Genomic DNA, 16,413 nt, shown 5'->3' on the forward strand with positions numbered 1-16,413 from the left:
TAAAACCTTTTAGTCGAAATAAAAAATATAAGTGGCGCGAACCGTTTCAATTATTTATGAAAGTAGTTTTTGTTCAGTATTTGAGATTAGAAACGGAAAAAAATACAGTTTATACACCTTTTGCACAAGGGCGCAGCCATCTTGAATTTCGTCACGTCCGGTATGCGGTAAAACATCGTTTTGATCTCTCCACGCCGTTGGAAGGTGTTTATGAAAAATGCGTGATTGTCACATATTCTTCTTTTGCCTCACATATATTTCCTCGCACATTCCACGTGAAAATGTTTTATTATTTTTTCGTCCCGCATACCAGATACGGAACCCACGTGACTGAGAGCGACAGGAAAGACAAAAGGTCTATAAACTACGGAAACAAGAAATGACCCGTCGACAGACCCGCTACCAAGCGGTGGAAAAGGCGGCGCATACTAGAAAGGGGTAATGGGATCAGGCACCGACGAGCGGCTAACGTAGAAAAATCCCGGATGTACGCGGCGGCGCTGCGGTCGTATACGGGCTCGAGGATCCGACCGGTTCCGAAGTACTTGGGCGGGCAGGTTCGGCTTGCGGTTCGGCTGTTTTGCGGTATATGGCAGCGCAAGTGGCTCCCGTTCTGAACTGATCTTTACCCCGTGTTTGCTGTCGTCTGTGGCCAATGAAGTGTCATGCCGAATTAGTGTTTAATCACGCAGCAAATGCAATGCGAGCCGCCTTGGCCGCCCGCTTGATACAGCCTATTCAGAACATGCTTTAGTGGAACCCTCTTGAGCTGTCAACACGGAGTGCGGCAGCCGTGAGCGCTCGCTGAGCTCACTACCCCTCCTCTAGTTCACGGCCACCCAAGCGACCAAGAACGTCATAAAGGAGGTTATTTTTTTCTTGTTTTTGTAATTTTGATTTGCCAATAACTTTTAAAATAAAGCGAAATTCGAGAAAAGAAAAGTTTTATTAAGTTACTACGTTCAGTGCGCTCAGGTTCGGTGCAAATTAAAAACCAGGAAAGAAGTCCTTGCAGGACCCCTTTCAGCGAGTGACGAAGCACAGTAACCTGCGACAGTCAGGCGTCGGTGCCCGTACATACGCGGCCCATTTTGTTACATGTCAGCGCAACGTGTTCTCTCTTTCTTCGGACCTGGGGCCGCGCGAAATAAAGATTTATGGCAGAAACTCTTGACACGCAGAAAAAGGTCTCCATTAATCTGCGAAGGGGTGAGCACGGCTTGTCGTACAAAGCATTTGCGAGAACGCGGGATACGATCTCTCAGACGTCACACTGCCCGCGGGATCGCAGGCAATCAGTTCATCGGATGATGTTTCGTCTACAGACCGTTTCAGCGGCAGCAGTGGCTCTGGGATGTATTCCTGTGTATGGGCTCTCAAGGTGTATCGCTTGGTCGCTTTTCACGATGTGGAATAACTTAAGAGCACTAATTGAAACTCGGCGAACAGGTATCGACCACAGAAATCTGGCCCTCAACTTGTTATAATATAAACAAACGAAAGCAAGCAGGCATGCGTATATCTTGACGGATGATAAAGCGGTCGTACGACCCTGCGTAGCCCATATCAAAATCAGCGCAAGATTATGCATGCTTTCTTACTAAACATTAAAAACAAAAAAAAACACGCATGACGGGAGGGACGTGGCACACAGAGGACGACTTAGTTGAAGTACAAAAGACACGTGACTGTTTAAAAGCAAGGATTCTCGCGTTATCCGATGCCGTCGAAAGAAACTTTTGTACGGAAGTGACCTTTTGATTGCTCGAGAAAAGTGCGCCAAAGCTCCGATCGGACATTTCAGCTATCACTGTAAAAAAAGCCTGTGCGCCTTCTTTCCCGCAAAACACTTGGCGAGCCAATCACCGCAACTTACGGAGACAGCTCAGCGAATGACGATGCCGAAACATATGTTTAGACCAAAAAACGCAGCCTGAGCTGCGACATTAGGCAATGCAAAACGTCACGCTTGCATTGTTTAATGTCATAACTCAGAGTGCGTTTTTTGGTCTAAACATATGTTTCGGCATCGTCATTCGCTGAGCTGCCTCCGTAAGTTGCGGTGATTGCCTCTCCGAGTGTTGTGCGGGAAAGTAGACGAACGGGCTTTTCTTAGAGTGTACCGCGCATACACTCGCACTTATTTCAGTTGGTGATGTAATCTAACGTAACAATGAAAAAATAAACAAAGCCCAATAAAGAATTCTATCTCAAAAGAAAAGCACAATGGTAACCTGGCTTGAGTTTTCATGCGAAAGATCCGGAAAGCGCGGCGCGAGTAGAGCCTGTTGCCGGCCGCACTCGCTCCGCGCTTTCGTGGTCGTTCTCGATGCTTCTGCATACCGATTGATACTTAACATATCCGTAGAAGTGACTTCAATCGCTCAAAAATGTGCAAGTCACCCAGAAGCAGAGGGAGGTGGCTCGCATTGATCGGGTACACGCGTCCATAGCCACCATGGTGCTCGTCGGCTGCTAGCTACGAATTGGAATTGCGGCTACTGCCAATCGCCGGTCACCTATAGGTACAATCGGGGAATATTCGGGACGTTTTACCATATCTTACTGTGCTTTTTTCTTACAAGGCTGCCGTGGCGGCCTTTAGCGATGCCTTTTGCCCCTCCAGAGCACTACAAGGCCTCCGGTGTTCATTGTTTTGTGCCTGAAATGTTTGACATACCGAGGGCATAAATGATCGGAGCGTCGCAATAAGTGGCTATCTTTAGCGAGATTCTAAGTGTTTTCGACTGCTCGATAGGTGCCTGTAATCTCTGGGCCGCGTTGGCGATACAAGCAGCGAAGAGGCGAAAGCGCCTCCAAACTTCGCTGAATCCTCCTCGTCAGGCGGCAATGCGCCCGGGCAGCCAATCAGAGCAGCGCATTAAATTGCAGATGCTCTCCAAGGCTTGAGTAGATCCCTCTTTTAAATCTACGGCATCTGATGGTCCTCCTTCGTGGTTCCGTCCAGGTCAGTTCCCGTTCGTGACGTACCTGGTGTGCGACGCCGAGCGAAGCGACCCCTTCCGGCTCATCCTTCAGATGGAGAGTCACCAGGACGCCGGACCCGAGGGAGAGCGCCTCCACCACACGGGTGAGTGCACCGCAGGGCTCACCCGCCATATCACCAGTGAGACAAGGAACTTGCTACTTGCTGCGTGGTGTTTGTTTTACGCGGAGTGTGTATGACGCAATCTGTTGTCTTCTTGCTACGCCTATCTGGAGACCGCACCATGCGTTTAAAGCCGCTAACTTGGTCGTCTGCGAACCTGCCCACCGTTGACCCTGGCAAGTTTGTTGGTCTCGTTTTTCGCAGGAAAGAAGCTATGCCTCATAATTTTATCGGCTAACATAACACACCTCATTGCACAATCGGTAAAAGTTTCAGCTTTTTAATTGTGTGCGGCTCATTTTAGATGGCGGAGATTCATTGTCGACATCCTTTACGGCACACTAAATTTAGCAGGAAATGTTTCTCCGCTACCTTTATCACCACAATGAGTGGCTGATTTATTCAGAAATTCATAATTTCCCCCTAAATTTAGCGAAAAAACTCTTTTCGCAAAAGTTACCGCGAGGTAAGTTTACTCAGAATTTAGCCTGACTCCCGAGCTCACGAAAGCTTATAAATGAACACCTACCTCAGGTATAGAGGGCTAGACAGGAGACGCCTTGCCTTTGCTTGCTTCTCCCAGTGGCCGAGGGCGACTCCACTCTTCGTGCCTCTTTGTTACTATCACCACGGTATCATATCGAGGCTGCCCGCAGCGACACGACGGCACTCCTGCTTCAGGATCACCACCTGGATTGATCACAGCACGTGTTGATCATTTCGGATGTTATCACAGGGTGACATAGGTTGGGCGCGACTGCTGTATTTGCGTGAGCCTCGTTTTCAGTCAGTGCGACGAAGGACGGCGTCGGGATTGGCCCCAATCGCTTTGTTTGCCCCATCGGAGTGGGATGACTCCACGTTGGGGTAGGCTTTGATATGTGGCGTTGACTGAGCTGACATTGTATTGAAGGTTCGTTCTTGCCGAGCCGGCTGATTTGATCCAACACTCACGCAGCTTCCACGCCCCTGTTAGGTTATCAGTGAACGCAGTTTAAAAGGGCGAGGTTACGGTGCAACCATGCATATAGCAGAGCCGTATATGTAAAGAGTTTGGTTATTAATTGGTAAGAATAGGGCGCAAATAAGGGCACGTCATTGGCCGAACTTGTTGCGAAGACACTGTGAGCGTCCATTGACAGCACTTGTGACTAAATACCAGCCACGAATATTCCCTTAGCGGAGGTAATAAACGGAACTTCCTCCAATCACAATTTCTGGGTAAGGATGTATTCAAGTATTTCACTTCAGCATGATACGGGTGAAATTTTCGACTCTTCGTAACTGAAAGGGCAACACACGTGATGTTGTCATCACGGCGACATTTGAAATTTACTAATTTTTTCTTTTCATTGCGGTCGCACTCTAAACAAATATTTTCCCATCAGTGCGAGTTCTTACAATGTTACAAAGTCACATCTTATACATGCTCTGCACAAAACAGGTTACACGACGACATTATCGCTTGGGCCGTCGCAGCCGGCGAGGCGAGACCAGAAAGTGCCCATATTAAACCATGCCCGAGAACAAGCAGGTCAGGTGCACCTAGCCGTTAAGCACTGCCAGGTACCGGCACGACCAGCGCCGCAGGAATTCCCACTCCCCAGATAGGGGCAGCTCACCATCCAAAAACGTGACCAGGTCGAGTCGCAGGCGCCTTAAAAGCGGTAACATCACTAGCAAAAAGAGGCCGTACTCGAAACGAACTTGAAATATATTGAATACGAATATTCATTTTGTATTCATTCTGTATTACTTTGTCCCCATTCGAAATACGTGCGAAACGTATCCAAAATATATCATAAATATTAATCAGAAAAAATTTTAGATTTACCAAAAATATAATTTCTTGCCCCTCAAAATGCCATTTGTGCACTTTTTAGTGCACAAATGGCATTTTGAGGGGCAAGAAATTATATTTTTGGTATATCTAAAATATTTTTCTGATTAATATTTATGATGCATTTTGGATACGTTTCGCACGTATTTCGAATAGAGACAAAATAATACAGAATGAATACAAAATGAATATTCGTATAGCTACACAGCTACACCAGCTACACATTTGGGGGGGATTTTGCTAGTAAATGTGTCCTTGCGGTGTTTGAAGGCACTACTAAATACATCCCACTAATAACCATTACAAACAAACACAAACACCATGACGCACTAAACACCTGAATGACGGTCTCGTTGACTGCTCCAGAGCCTTATATAGCCTACAAATTGAAGGTAAGCATTTGGCCGGTGACCAGCCCTGCACTTATTAACGTTCCAAGTATTCGATATTCTCTTCGGGAGTCTGTCAAAGGGGAGACACTGTTTTGAAGTTCGTGCACGATATCTCTAACTACGAGCATTAATACAGCTAATAATAATTCGGCGCAGTCGCTAAAACAATATCCCTAAAAACGGCTCCTAGAAAAAAATGTATTGCTTCTCTGCGTAGTACCACCCAGGATGAAGCGAGTGAAACTAGTTTCTTCACTTTAAGATAGTTATTTTGCTTTTCTTTACTAGTTGAATATTTAATATGGTCATTTACGTCACTATATTAAAGTCACTGCTCACATCACGTACAATGGTGAGTATAGGCATGCAGTGAACTAACATTGTGCTAACACAATTACACGCCAAACATATCTGCTCACAGCACTTCCTGAAGCTTTCCAGTATCAGCAAGTGTTGTGGTTGTAGTTCCCGAACCCCGTTTGTGATTGGTGCGCAAGAAACTCATCAGGTCTGTTCTTGATAGAAAAAAGGAAACAATAATATAAACTGCGCTGATTTATCAAAGCGATGCTGCTCAACTCAATTGACAAACTAATAAAATGTTGTATTTAGGCGCTTCAGTGTACTCCAAATCTGCTTGAAGTGAACTTCTGATAGGCGAGCTTTTTAATACTTGGGTAGTTTAAGTCAGACTACCAAAGTATTGCACTCAAAATATACTTAGAGCATAACACAACAGTATTTACGATTTCCAGGTGTTTTAAGAGTATTCTGCACATATTTTTCATCGCTGCATTTTTATTAGGGTCGGAGAATATTTTGCATGAAATAAATACATATTTAAAAAAAAATCTATGTGAAAGGTATTTTCGGCCTACTAATTTAGTATTTGCATATTTCAGAACGCATGAAGGGAGCTTCAAATGTAGCTTAATAAATTTATTTTTAAAAGATTTTCAGAAATATATTTTAGTACTAAGTAAAAAAAAGAAGTGTATATTTTCGGTCTATTTATTGTGTACTTACAATTATGAACTGTACTTCAAATACACTCAAATTAGAATGTGGTATATTTCAAACGTCTTAGTTTTCGCTAGGGTACGTTGGCAAGGCCGCTGCACCTCCGAAGAGCAACGGTTGCGACATTGGAGCGCGATTACAAGCAAAGCAAAATTCTTTCGTTGCCGACGACCTTGATTGACATAAGGGCGCACACCAGCGTCAGGGAAGGCATGTGCCACAACGCGAAAAAAAACTACGCCACCACGCATTGCGCCATCGCGTGGACGTTCGTCTCCATTGCGCTGAAGTTGCGACATTCAACATCATTGACAACACCCCAGCGGTAAAGGCGGTCTTTGGTTTGTAAGAGACCCCAACCTTTCTTCCACTGGAGGTTACACATCTCTCCGGGCAAGCTACCCTGGGGGAAGTGTGCTCCCGCGTACAAGAGCCCAAGTCCGGCAAATGACGCTTGAAGCGTGTTTCACATGCAGCGGTTTCGGCCCTAGGGCGGCGCGATCTCTGCCGTCGCGGCGATCTGGCCAGCACCAGCGGTTGAGCGGCACGAGCGCCGCGACAGCAGAAATCGCGCCGCTCTAGGGCCAAAATCGCTGCATGTGAAACACGCTTGAAACTAGAAAATCTCAACGAAACGATACGCCGGAGCCTCTGCAATGTCTTCTTTAAATATATGGGCGCGGAGCTGGCGGAGGTTTCAATAGCAGCTCTGTAGAAAGGGCGAACCATTTTCACGCGTGCGCCGACGGGGGCGGCTGCGAGTGTACCAAATAAATATATAAAGTCCTCATAAAATAAACCACCATCGAACGGGCCGTGTTATCCGCGTCATCCAGAATATTCAAGAGGGTCTTGAGGACAAGGGTGAACACATTACCGAAGTAAAGCCCCCACCATGCTTATACATGGTAAATAAAGCTATTATTATTATTATTACTGTCAGTTTGACAAAAGGAAAGCTCCAGCCATCGCACACTAGAGGGAGGCTGAGCGCGGGGCGAGCCACTAGAGCCGCCTTGCCTACCCAAAAGAAGGACACGAAAGAATAGCGCGCCTGGCGCACAAACGAAGAGGGTGGTGAAGCCACGCGTGTGGCATACCAGAATCGACTGAAAAACACTGGCTGTGCCAAGTAGCACCGTACGGCCATAGGAAAGCATATATCCTGGCCTCTTCTACGCGCGAGTTTAGGTCGCGCGCAAACATGGACCATGTCTCGCGTACTACGCCGTCTCCATCAAAGATCACTCCCCAAGCTTTTGACAGTTGCGCCAACGGGGAGGTTCAAGGGATCACACCGGGGGATCGCCAATGCATACAATTTGGGAGGTGGTGGAGTTTAGCTCTGCACCGGACAAAGCCGCGTAGGTCGCGAAAACTTAAAGCACCCCAAGCACACTGTCGCTATCACGCGCCAAGAGTATCACATCGTCAGCGTACGCGGTCGCCTTGACCTGACCCGCTCCTGGGAGCTGTAGGCCACGAAGATTCGAGGCTCCCTCAAGTACCCGAAAGGAAGGTTCAAAGTTGAGCACAAACAGGAGTGGGGAGTAAGGGAACCCCTGGCGATCGCCCGCGTGACGGGGAAACGTGCTGCCGAGATTCTCTTTGTCAAACAATTCGCTTTACATACCGTTGTAGAAACACTCAAACAGCCCTTCGGAGTAAGGGTGGCGATGTGGGTTAGTTGGTTGATACTGACGAAAAGGCAAACAGCGCACAGTAAACGGGGACTAAAGGAAGTGCAAACACGACAAGCGCTGACTTTCAACTGAAATTTAATCACACGAAAACAAAACAAAGAAAACAGCAACTCCGCCCACGTCATATGGCACATTCACCACGTGTCCAAAAAGGCCATCTCTTTACTACTCAAGTCCAGTGACGTTTGGCTCACGCAGTTCGCGCCTGCTTTTATAATTGCATGCGCCTCTAAAATTTCCGTGTAAGCTGGCGCAACTATGCGCGAGAGTTGCCGATAAGAAGGACAAAGGCCCCACTTGCTCGGTGAAGCATGAGAATCAATATGTTGTTCGCAAGGTGGGAGTTGTTTACACGATTCCACTAACGTGTGGGAAAGCCTACGTCGGTCAGACGGGACGATGTGTTAATCACAGACTGCGGGAGCATGACTTCTCGTTGCGATCAGTGGTGGGAGCTGTAGGGGGGCATCTGCCACTGCATTGTCATGGATGTGAGTGTGAACCTATCTTCAGTAAGACGGGTATCATTGGCAATGGAAGGGACAGAGTGAATAGAGAAATTCTAGAGGCGCATGCAATTATAAAAGCAGGCGCGAACTGCGTAAGCCAAACGTCACTGGGCTTGAGTAGTAAAGAGATGGTCTTTTTTGACACGTGGTGAATGTATCATGTGACGTGGGCGGAGTTGCTATTTTCTTTGTTTTGTTTTCGTGTGATTAAATTTCAGTTGAGAGTCGGCGCTAGTCCTGTTTGCACTTCCTTTAGGCCCTTCGGAGGTAGCCCAAAAGCGACCAGCACAGTGAACAGATATATGTGTTCCACGCGATTGAAGATCTTGTTATGTCGTATTACACCTGAGACTGCGGTGGAAGAAATCGAAAGAACTTTCAGTAGAAGGAACAGACACAGAGAACGTCTCAAACATTTGAGACGTTCTCTGTGTCTGTTCCTTCTACTGAAAGTTCTTCCGATTTATTCCACCGCAGTCTCAGGTGTAATACGACATGATTAGCTACCACCAGCTCGCCTGCACTCTCACCGTCTTTTCACTCAAGATCTTGGCCTGATCAATGGATAACAACAGACCGTCCGCCTTTCGGGCTCGCGTGTACTTCACGAGGTCCCTTGTAAGGGCGACAAAGGAATTAATGGCGCTACCCGGAACGGAGCATGTCTGAAGAAGATTAATCAATTCTGTGAGCATGGTTTGCATCCGCAACGAAGAACAGCGGTCAGAACTTTGTACTCCACGTTCAACAGCGTAATTGACCGCCAGGCCCCCGGGTCTTCCTCGCTCTTTAGGGAGGAGGACAGTTCGACCAAGCTGGAAGGTTACCAGAAGGCACTGTTCCTCAAAGAAAACCCGTAAAACGCCACAGAAATCGCAAGGAACCGGCCAAGAAGTCTTATAAAATTCTGTTGGGAGACCGTCCGGCACGTGTGCCGAGCCGCATTTAATTCGGGAAAGGACGTGCTGAAGCTCCACTGGGGTAGGAGCCTGTTATAAGGTCGAACTAAAATCGTAGGGAAGTCTTGGAAGCCCACAAAGAAATGGGTGATCGATCAGTTCTGGGTGACGAGCTTCATATTTTGTTTGCGCGAAAGCCCTGAAGTGGGAGGCGAAGGTTGGAAAGTGGACTACCTCTGGAGGTGTGTGTCGAGGGAACAGGAACAGGACGCCCTAAGGGCGCGCTGAAAGCAGGCTGCTGGGCCTGGTGGGTGCATAGCAGGACCTCAGGATGGATAGCGGGACAACGGTTCAACAAGGAACCCGTGGAAGCCGTTGTATCACAGTGGAACAGGCACTGGTAGCGTTGCTGGTGTTGTGCCAAGTACGTTTGGATAAGAGGGGTGGCATCCCTACCCCTGTGGACGATCCGTGTGCGGAAAATCGTATCCTGTAGGACCGCTCGACCGTCTGCACAAATGTGCCGCCCTGCATAGAGCATAAATCCCGCCCCCTGCGATTGGGATGGTCTCACATGGCGGGAGTCGGGCGCATTCTAACGAGAGATTTTTATTAGGTTAGACAGAGTTCTCTTCGCGAACTCATTGCTCAATACTCGAACGACCAGATACCAAGGACGCATGTCGCTCGCTTTGGATAAAAAAAGAGCGACGATGACGGGGCTATGTTTCGGCACGCCAAGCGGAGTCGCCGCAAAAACCACCGCAGTGCACGACGTCACCGCCGTGGTCAACCGACACGACACGTAAACGCCACCCAAGCTAAGCTGCAGCTGGTCCTTCCGTCGCTCCATGTGGATTAAAATGTGGCGTCATAGAGCAAAGACTGCGGATACTCAAGCTCGAAATGACGCAGTCTTTGCAGTTCGCGTGCATACCAAACTGATCGTCTCAGGCCCGTGACCCGGATGTCCATCATCGAGTCAGAAACGCAATTAAAATCCCCCACGCTGAAGCAAAAATACGCATCGAGTACATGGACATCGAGGTTGTTAAAAAACGAATGAGACAAAGTGTGGTTCGCGCAGATGTTAACGTTACTACGGCCTGCGAGTTCGTCTCTTCTTTGTGCACCTCGTGCTTTTGTTCACCATCCAAACGCGCCACATGCATTTGTTTCTCCGACCTGAACCAATGACGGAGCTCACTTGGCTGACTCGCCATCGCGCGTTTCCTACACGTTGTCTATGTTGCTCTCAGATTGGTAGCCTCCTCCTTGTGTTCCGATGCGCTAAAGAGGCATTTTGGAACACTTGCTCGCCGTATAGACCTTTGCGAAAATCGCCTTCTGCTCGCTGCCATCTTTGTCTGCTGTTCTGTGGAACGCTGAGCATGCGCTGTAGCTCTGTTGTGAGGTATATCAGAAGCTGCGCATGCGTCCAACATCTCACTGACTCAGAATTTTACGCCCGGGTAATAAGCGATAAGAAGGTCTATAAACCTGTGCCCTGAAAAACTAAAACCAAGACGGCTCACCCGACCCTCTGTGTTGAATAAACAGGACCCATTACGCAGCAATTTATGATTTAAAACAGCAATACCTTCGCCGTCCGAACGCTGTGATGCGAAAAACAAAAACAAAAAAAAACGACGTCACGGAAAACGCTGCCTCAAATTCTGCATCCTTGCGCCGGATCAAAAAACTAGTTGAAGGCGTCGCCCGGTCGCAAAAGCCACGAACGCTAAAGAAAATAATTCGAAAGCCAGCCAAGAAAGAAAATAAAAATGAAAGCCGTTAACAACTCCCTACAACGCCGGATTAGAGCGCAGCTCTTGAGGAGGAGGAGGGAAAGGTACTGAGGGGAGGGTATACCCGTCCTCCCTCCTCCTTGCCTCGTCATCCTCCCTGCTACTGCGCCACGTGACCTCAGGGGGGTCACGTGATCTCAGGGGGGCCACGTGAACTCAGGGGGGCCACGTGACCTCAGGGGGGCCACGTGACCTCGGGTGGGGTCACGTGACCTCACGGTTATGCCGACGGCGACGACGCTCAAGCCGGAAACGGGTGCCTACGAGCTGCGCTCTAAACATAAAATAAAAATGAAACAGCACTTCGTACCTTCTACTTGCTAAAAGTCGTCAGCCGAGCTGAAAGAGGCGTCACGTGATCCCGGTGGCGGCTTCTTGGTGCAACGACCGGTGTTGTCTCGGCTTCGAGTGGTACGAGAGCCGCTGCTTCAGATGACGCGCTAAGCGTCTTGGGCCTGACCCCGGCTTGAGTTTGTTGGGTCCGAGTTGTCCGAGGGGTCCGTGATTTCCGAAGTGTTCAGGAGGTCCGAGCTGTTAGTCGAGTCCTTGCTGCCTTCCGTCATTGAGGCTGTCGAGGTACTAGGGCATCCAAAGAAGAAACGGGAAGTCCCCCATTCCAGACGACGCCTCCTCCACTATGACGAGGCACTCACTGTCGCTGGAGACATCGGAGTCTTCCGTCCCCTCCCTCCACTGAGTATACTTCTCCGCAGCAGACAAACCAAGTGCCGGTGCGACGGACTGCGTCTCGGGTGGCGTCTGACCCGCCACGTCCGGCAGCGGAACCGGGGAAGGTCGTCCCCCCGACAGCTCGTGCTGGAAGTTCTCCGGGTCGACGTTGGCTTAGGGCTCTGGGCGCTCCAGTCTGGGCGGCTGGGAGACGGGAGTCACCTCGTACGTTCTGAAAAAGAAAATGGAAGCCATTTACAACTCCCTGTAACGTCGAATTGGAGCGAAGCTCTTGGGGGGGAAAAGGGAAGAGTACTGAGGGTAGGGTATACCTCCCCTCACGGGGGTCACGTGACCTCGGAGGGGGAGGGGGTCACGTGATCTCGGGGGGGGGGGGGGGGGGGGGACGTGACCTGGGTTGTCACGTGACCTGTGGGGGTCAGGTGACCTTACAGTTACGCCGACGCCGCTCAAGCCAAAAACGGGCGCCTAAGAGCTGCGCTCTAAAATGCGGGGAAATCAGACAAGGCTGTCCCAGCGATACAGCTCCGCCGAGCCATGCAGTCCACGGCCGAGTGGGAGCCGCCGATGCGGCGGCAGTCAAACGTGCAACCGTCCATGGCGTGTTCGAGGACAGCGCACCGGTCGCAGTGCTCTGTCGTGGAGTTGACTCGAATGTGTCCTTTCAGTCGGCACCGTCGGCCATAGGTCAGCATTTTAGAGCCCCTTCATTCACCATCACATCACGAACAAAATCACGTCTCCGAATTCATTCGCATTCACGTCACAAGGTACTCCGACCTCCCAAATTCGCAGCCCTTCACATCGCGGCGTTCAACCGCGCCAAAACTTCATCCCCTTCACATCACGGCTTTCAAACTCTGCCGAGAATTCATCCCCTTCACATCATGTTGTTCAACCGCGTCAAGAATTCATCCCCATCACATCACCGCCGCCTCCAAGTTCACAGAATCATTCACCATCACATCGCCAATTCACGAAGTCATTCACCATCACCCCGAATTCATCGGAATTCACCATCACATCATGAATTAATCTGAATTCACCATCACTTCACGAAGTCATCTGAATTCACCATCACTTCACGAAGTTATTCACCATCACGGTCAACACGAATTCACCGGAATTCACCATCACATCATGAATTCCGCATGACTCACGAAGGTTCATCCTTACTAAATTCAACTCCACGGCTGGTAGCCCTTCACGAGTTCTTTTTGTGTCAGCCACTTAAAACCAGGACCTGATTCGACAAAGGGCCACCGCGCTGAGGCGCGCACGGCTACGCAGCGAGGCTGATGCCCAAACCGCTAAAGTCAAATGGGTCCCTGTCATTTGTGGTGAAGGATGAAAACAATTAGCACGCGAGCAAGCACCTGCGTAACATGTTTTCCGCCTATTCTGAATTCATAACCGTACTCACTATCACGTCAAGAATTAAGTACTTCCCATCACGAACTTATCAAGTTCACGAGCCACTCACATCACAAACTCATCGTGTTCACCAGCCATTCACCATCAGGTCATGAATTCATTGAGTCATTCACATCACAATGAATCCTTCACTTCACGAAGTCATTCACAATCACAACTCATCATGAGTTCATTCAAATTCACGAAGTCATTCACCATGACATCGACTTCAGTCAACACCACATCACGAATTCATTCAAATTCACGAAGTCGTTCACCATCACATCATGACTTCATTCACCATCACATCAAGAATTCATTCAAATTCACGAAGTCATTCACCATCACATCATGACTTCACGACTTCATTCACCATCACATCACGAATTCATTCAAATTCACGCAGTCATTCACCATCACATCATGAATTAATTCAAATTCACAAAGTCATTCACCATCACATCATGATATTTTTCAATTTCAAGAATTCATTCAAGGCCACTCAGATTCACGCCGTGAATGTGAATGAAGGTGAATAGCGAGTTCATGAATGAATTTGCCGAGGTATGCCGTCGGCACACCCGCTTGATTCCCGGATAGTCGACGGTCGCCCGGTGGCCTCCGATACGAAGAAAGTTCGGGACCGGGTTCGACTCTTTCATTTTGATTCTCACACTTCTTGTCCCGGTCTTCACGGTTGCTGTGCTGCGGTACTTCGCATGCGTGATTTCCAGAACCTCCCCGTAACCGGACAGGGTCTGGACCAGCAGGTCGTTACGGACGTAGGTGGGCAGGAACATGCAAGGGACGTTCCTCACCTGCGGTCCGGATGGAACGATGGGGACTTGGGCCGAGGCGATGGTGCCGACGCCGGCTTCGTTAAGCTTGACGGCGGCGGAACGGCCGTTGATAATGATTTCAAAACTTTGCGTACCAACATGCCGCGATGAATACACTTAGTCCGACAACGTTGGTGGCCGCATAGATGACATCGTCCGGCGAGGTGCCCAAAGACACGACAACGCCGAAGGCGCAAGCCTTTGGAGAGGATGAGAGGAAGGGGGGGGGGGGGGGGAGTGCGGCGCTGACGCAGCAGCCATAATGTTGCGTCTCTTGGAATGCTAAACGAACGGGCGACAGACCAGGGAACACCTGACCCGCGATAAAGATTGGAGTCGCAGCCGCGGCCACGACGGAGTGGACGGTAAAAACCGCTGACTGGGCTCCGTGGGAGTTACGACACTAAGCGCGAACGCGCACCCTATGTTGGCAGTTTCGTCTCATGTTCCGGGAAACATTTCTCGTGAATGTCACCTTTTCTGGGTCAGTAAACGCATTCAGCACCTTGAAGCTCCTTATTTCGATCAATATCTTACAATTATCCATTCATGTGCCTGCAGCCTCATTCAACAACAAAAGATACATGCGCCGTGGAACGCGTCTCCTTTCAGGTCATCTGAGGTTTTTTTAGTACGGCTGGGCACTTAATCGATTAACCTACCAATTAATCGATTAATGCTTTAATCGCGATTAATTTTTTTAACCAGTATCGGTTACATTTTATTTACAAAAACAAATTCAACGCAAAGGAAAACCATTAGGTGAAAATCTGACCCAAAGTAAACTGTGAAGGCCATATTTGTAGCTCAAAACAGGTTGAAAAGGTTATACGTGTCCCAGTCAATCCAACTTCGTGCGAATGTCCGTTTAGCGCGGGAGAGACTGTTTTGAACAATCAGGGAGTGCGGTAATTCCGGGGAATACCCTCGAACTTCTTTGTTTCTGCGACTGCAGTATTAATTTGTGAGTTTAGGTGTCCTCTACTGTTCTCCAATACACTTTAAGGTTGATTTAAATTCCTAAATTGTCCATTGCGCCGTTTATAACATATTCAACAAAGGAAAATCATCTAATTTCGACTTTTGTGATCAATCATGCGTGGGAACAAACAAAACCGATTAACCGATTAATTAATCAATTTAGCGTGCCGATAAATCGGGCTAAAATTTTTCATCTTCATCCAGCCCTAATTTTTACTTTGCAGCATCATCCTGCGGTGAATTCGCGGTGCTGGCGGCGCCGCCACTTCCTCCTGTCCGCCCCAGCTCCCGCGGGCTCCATCCATTGGCCAAACGCTTTCTAGATACGCCTCGAGCATATAGCATAGATCATGCTCCGCTCTGTAGCTTGAATGGTGAGCCACTTTCGCCCGCGCGATTATCACACTTGCATCAGAGCGCAGCTCAAAAGACCCGCACATTCGGCTTCATCCGTACGACTTTAAGACATAGTGAGTTTTTTTTTTTTCTTTCTTAACGCAGAATTTGATATACGACTACCCTCTAGCAGTTTCCTGTAGCGCAGTCCGGTTACAGAAAGGAGTTCCACGAACATTTACGAGATTGAAAAGCACCGGAGAAAGCGTGGAAGCGCTTTCTTGAACCGGCCTCTAACCGGAGAATTCGATGCTGAGCCGACTGCCCAACGCGCGCCATTGCCTATTGCACCTAAAGCGCACGCGGAAAAAGTGAGTTTCAATTGTCGTCATAAGTTTGCAGAAAAGTCACATTAACAACGCACTGCCACTGGAAAGATGGGACAACAAGCGCAGAAGCCTTCACGACGTTATAAACTTGAACGAAAAAAACACTGCGGGAAGTATAAAAACCTAGAACACACAGTGATTGCCTAGAATAAACTGTCACATTTCATAAGAGCAATGGCGAGTAAAATAAAGAACGGCGCCGTCGCGGTCTGATCCCTCGCAATTTCACGGGCAGCCACGTGCACTAATAACTCCGTACCGCACGCAGCAACATTATTTTGTTTCACTGGAGGCTCGGTTTGTAACTCTCCGCAATCTAGAAGACCCGCTAACAGCAGGTCACGGCGGAAGTGCTCTTCGTGTCTGCAACAACGAATTGGGCGCGAAATTGATGTCGCTTCCGGCAGTTCGATGCGGCTGCTCCCCGGCAGCCGGGGGTGTGGGTTCCCGTCGGCCGCTGTGGCTGTCAGCGGGGATCGCCGTCT

The 16,413-nt window shown here is 48.8% G+C and overlaps 1 protein-coding gene across 1 annotated transcript in view; it reads left to right on the forward strand.

Annotated features, from left to right (window-relative positions):
• LOC8051611 overlaps positions 1–16,413 on the forward strand; it is a 246,865-nt gene that overhangs the window by 178,559 nt on the left and 51,893 nt on the right. The window contains exon 5 of the mRNA XM_029970185.4: positions 2,969–3,091. Coding sequence (XP_029826045.2) covers positions 2,969–3,091 — 123 coding nt within the window. The remainder of the gene's footprint in view (positions 1–2,968; positions 3,092–16,413) is intronic.

Source organism: Ixodes scapularis, unplaced genomic scaffold (assembly GCF_016920785.2).
Source record: "Ixodes scapularis isolate PalLabHiFi unplaced genomic scaffold, ASM1692078v2 PGA_scaffold4__175_contigs__length_147842914, whole genome shotgun sequence".
Taxonomy (NCBI): domain Eukaryota; kingdom Metazoa; phylum Arthropoda; class Arachnida; order Ixodida; family Ixodidae; genus Ixodes; species Ixodes scapularis.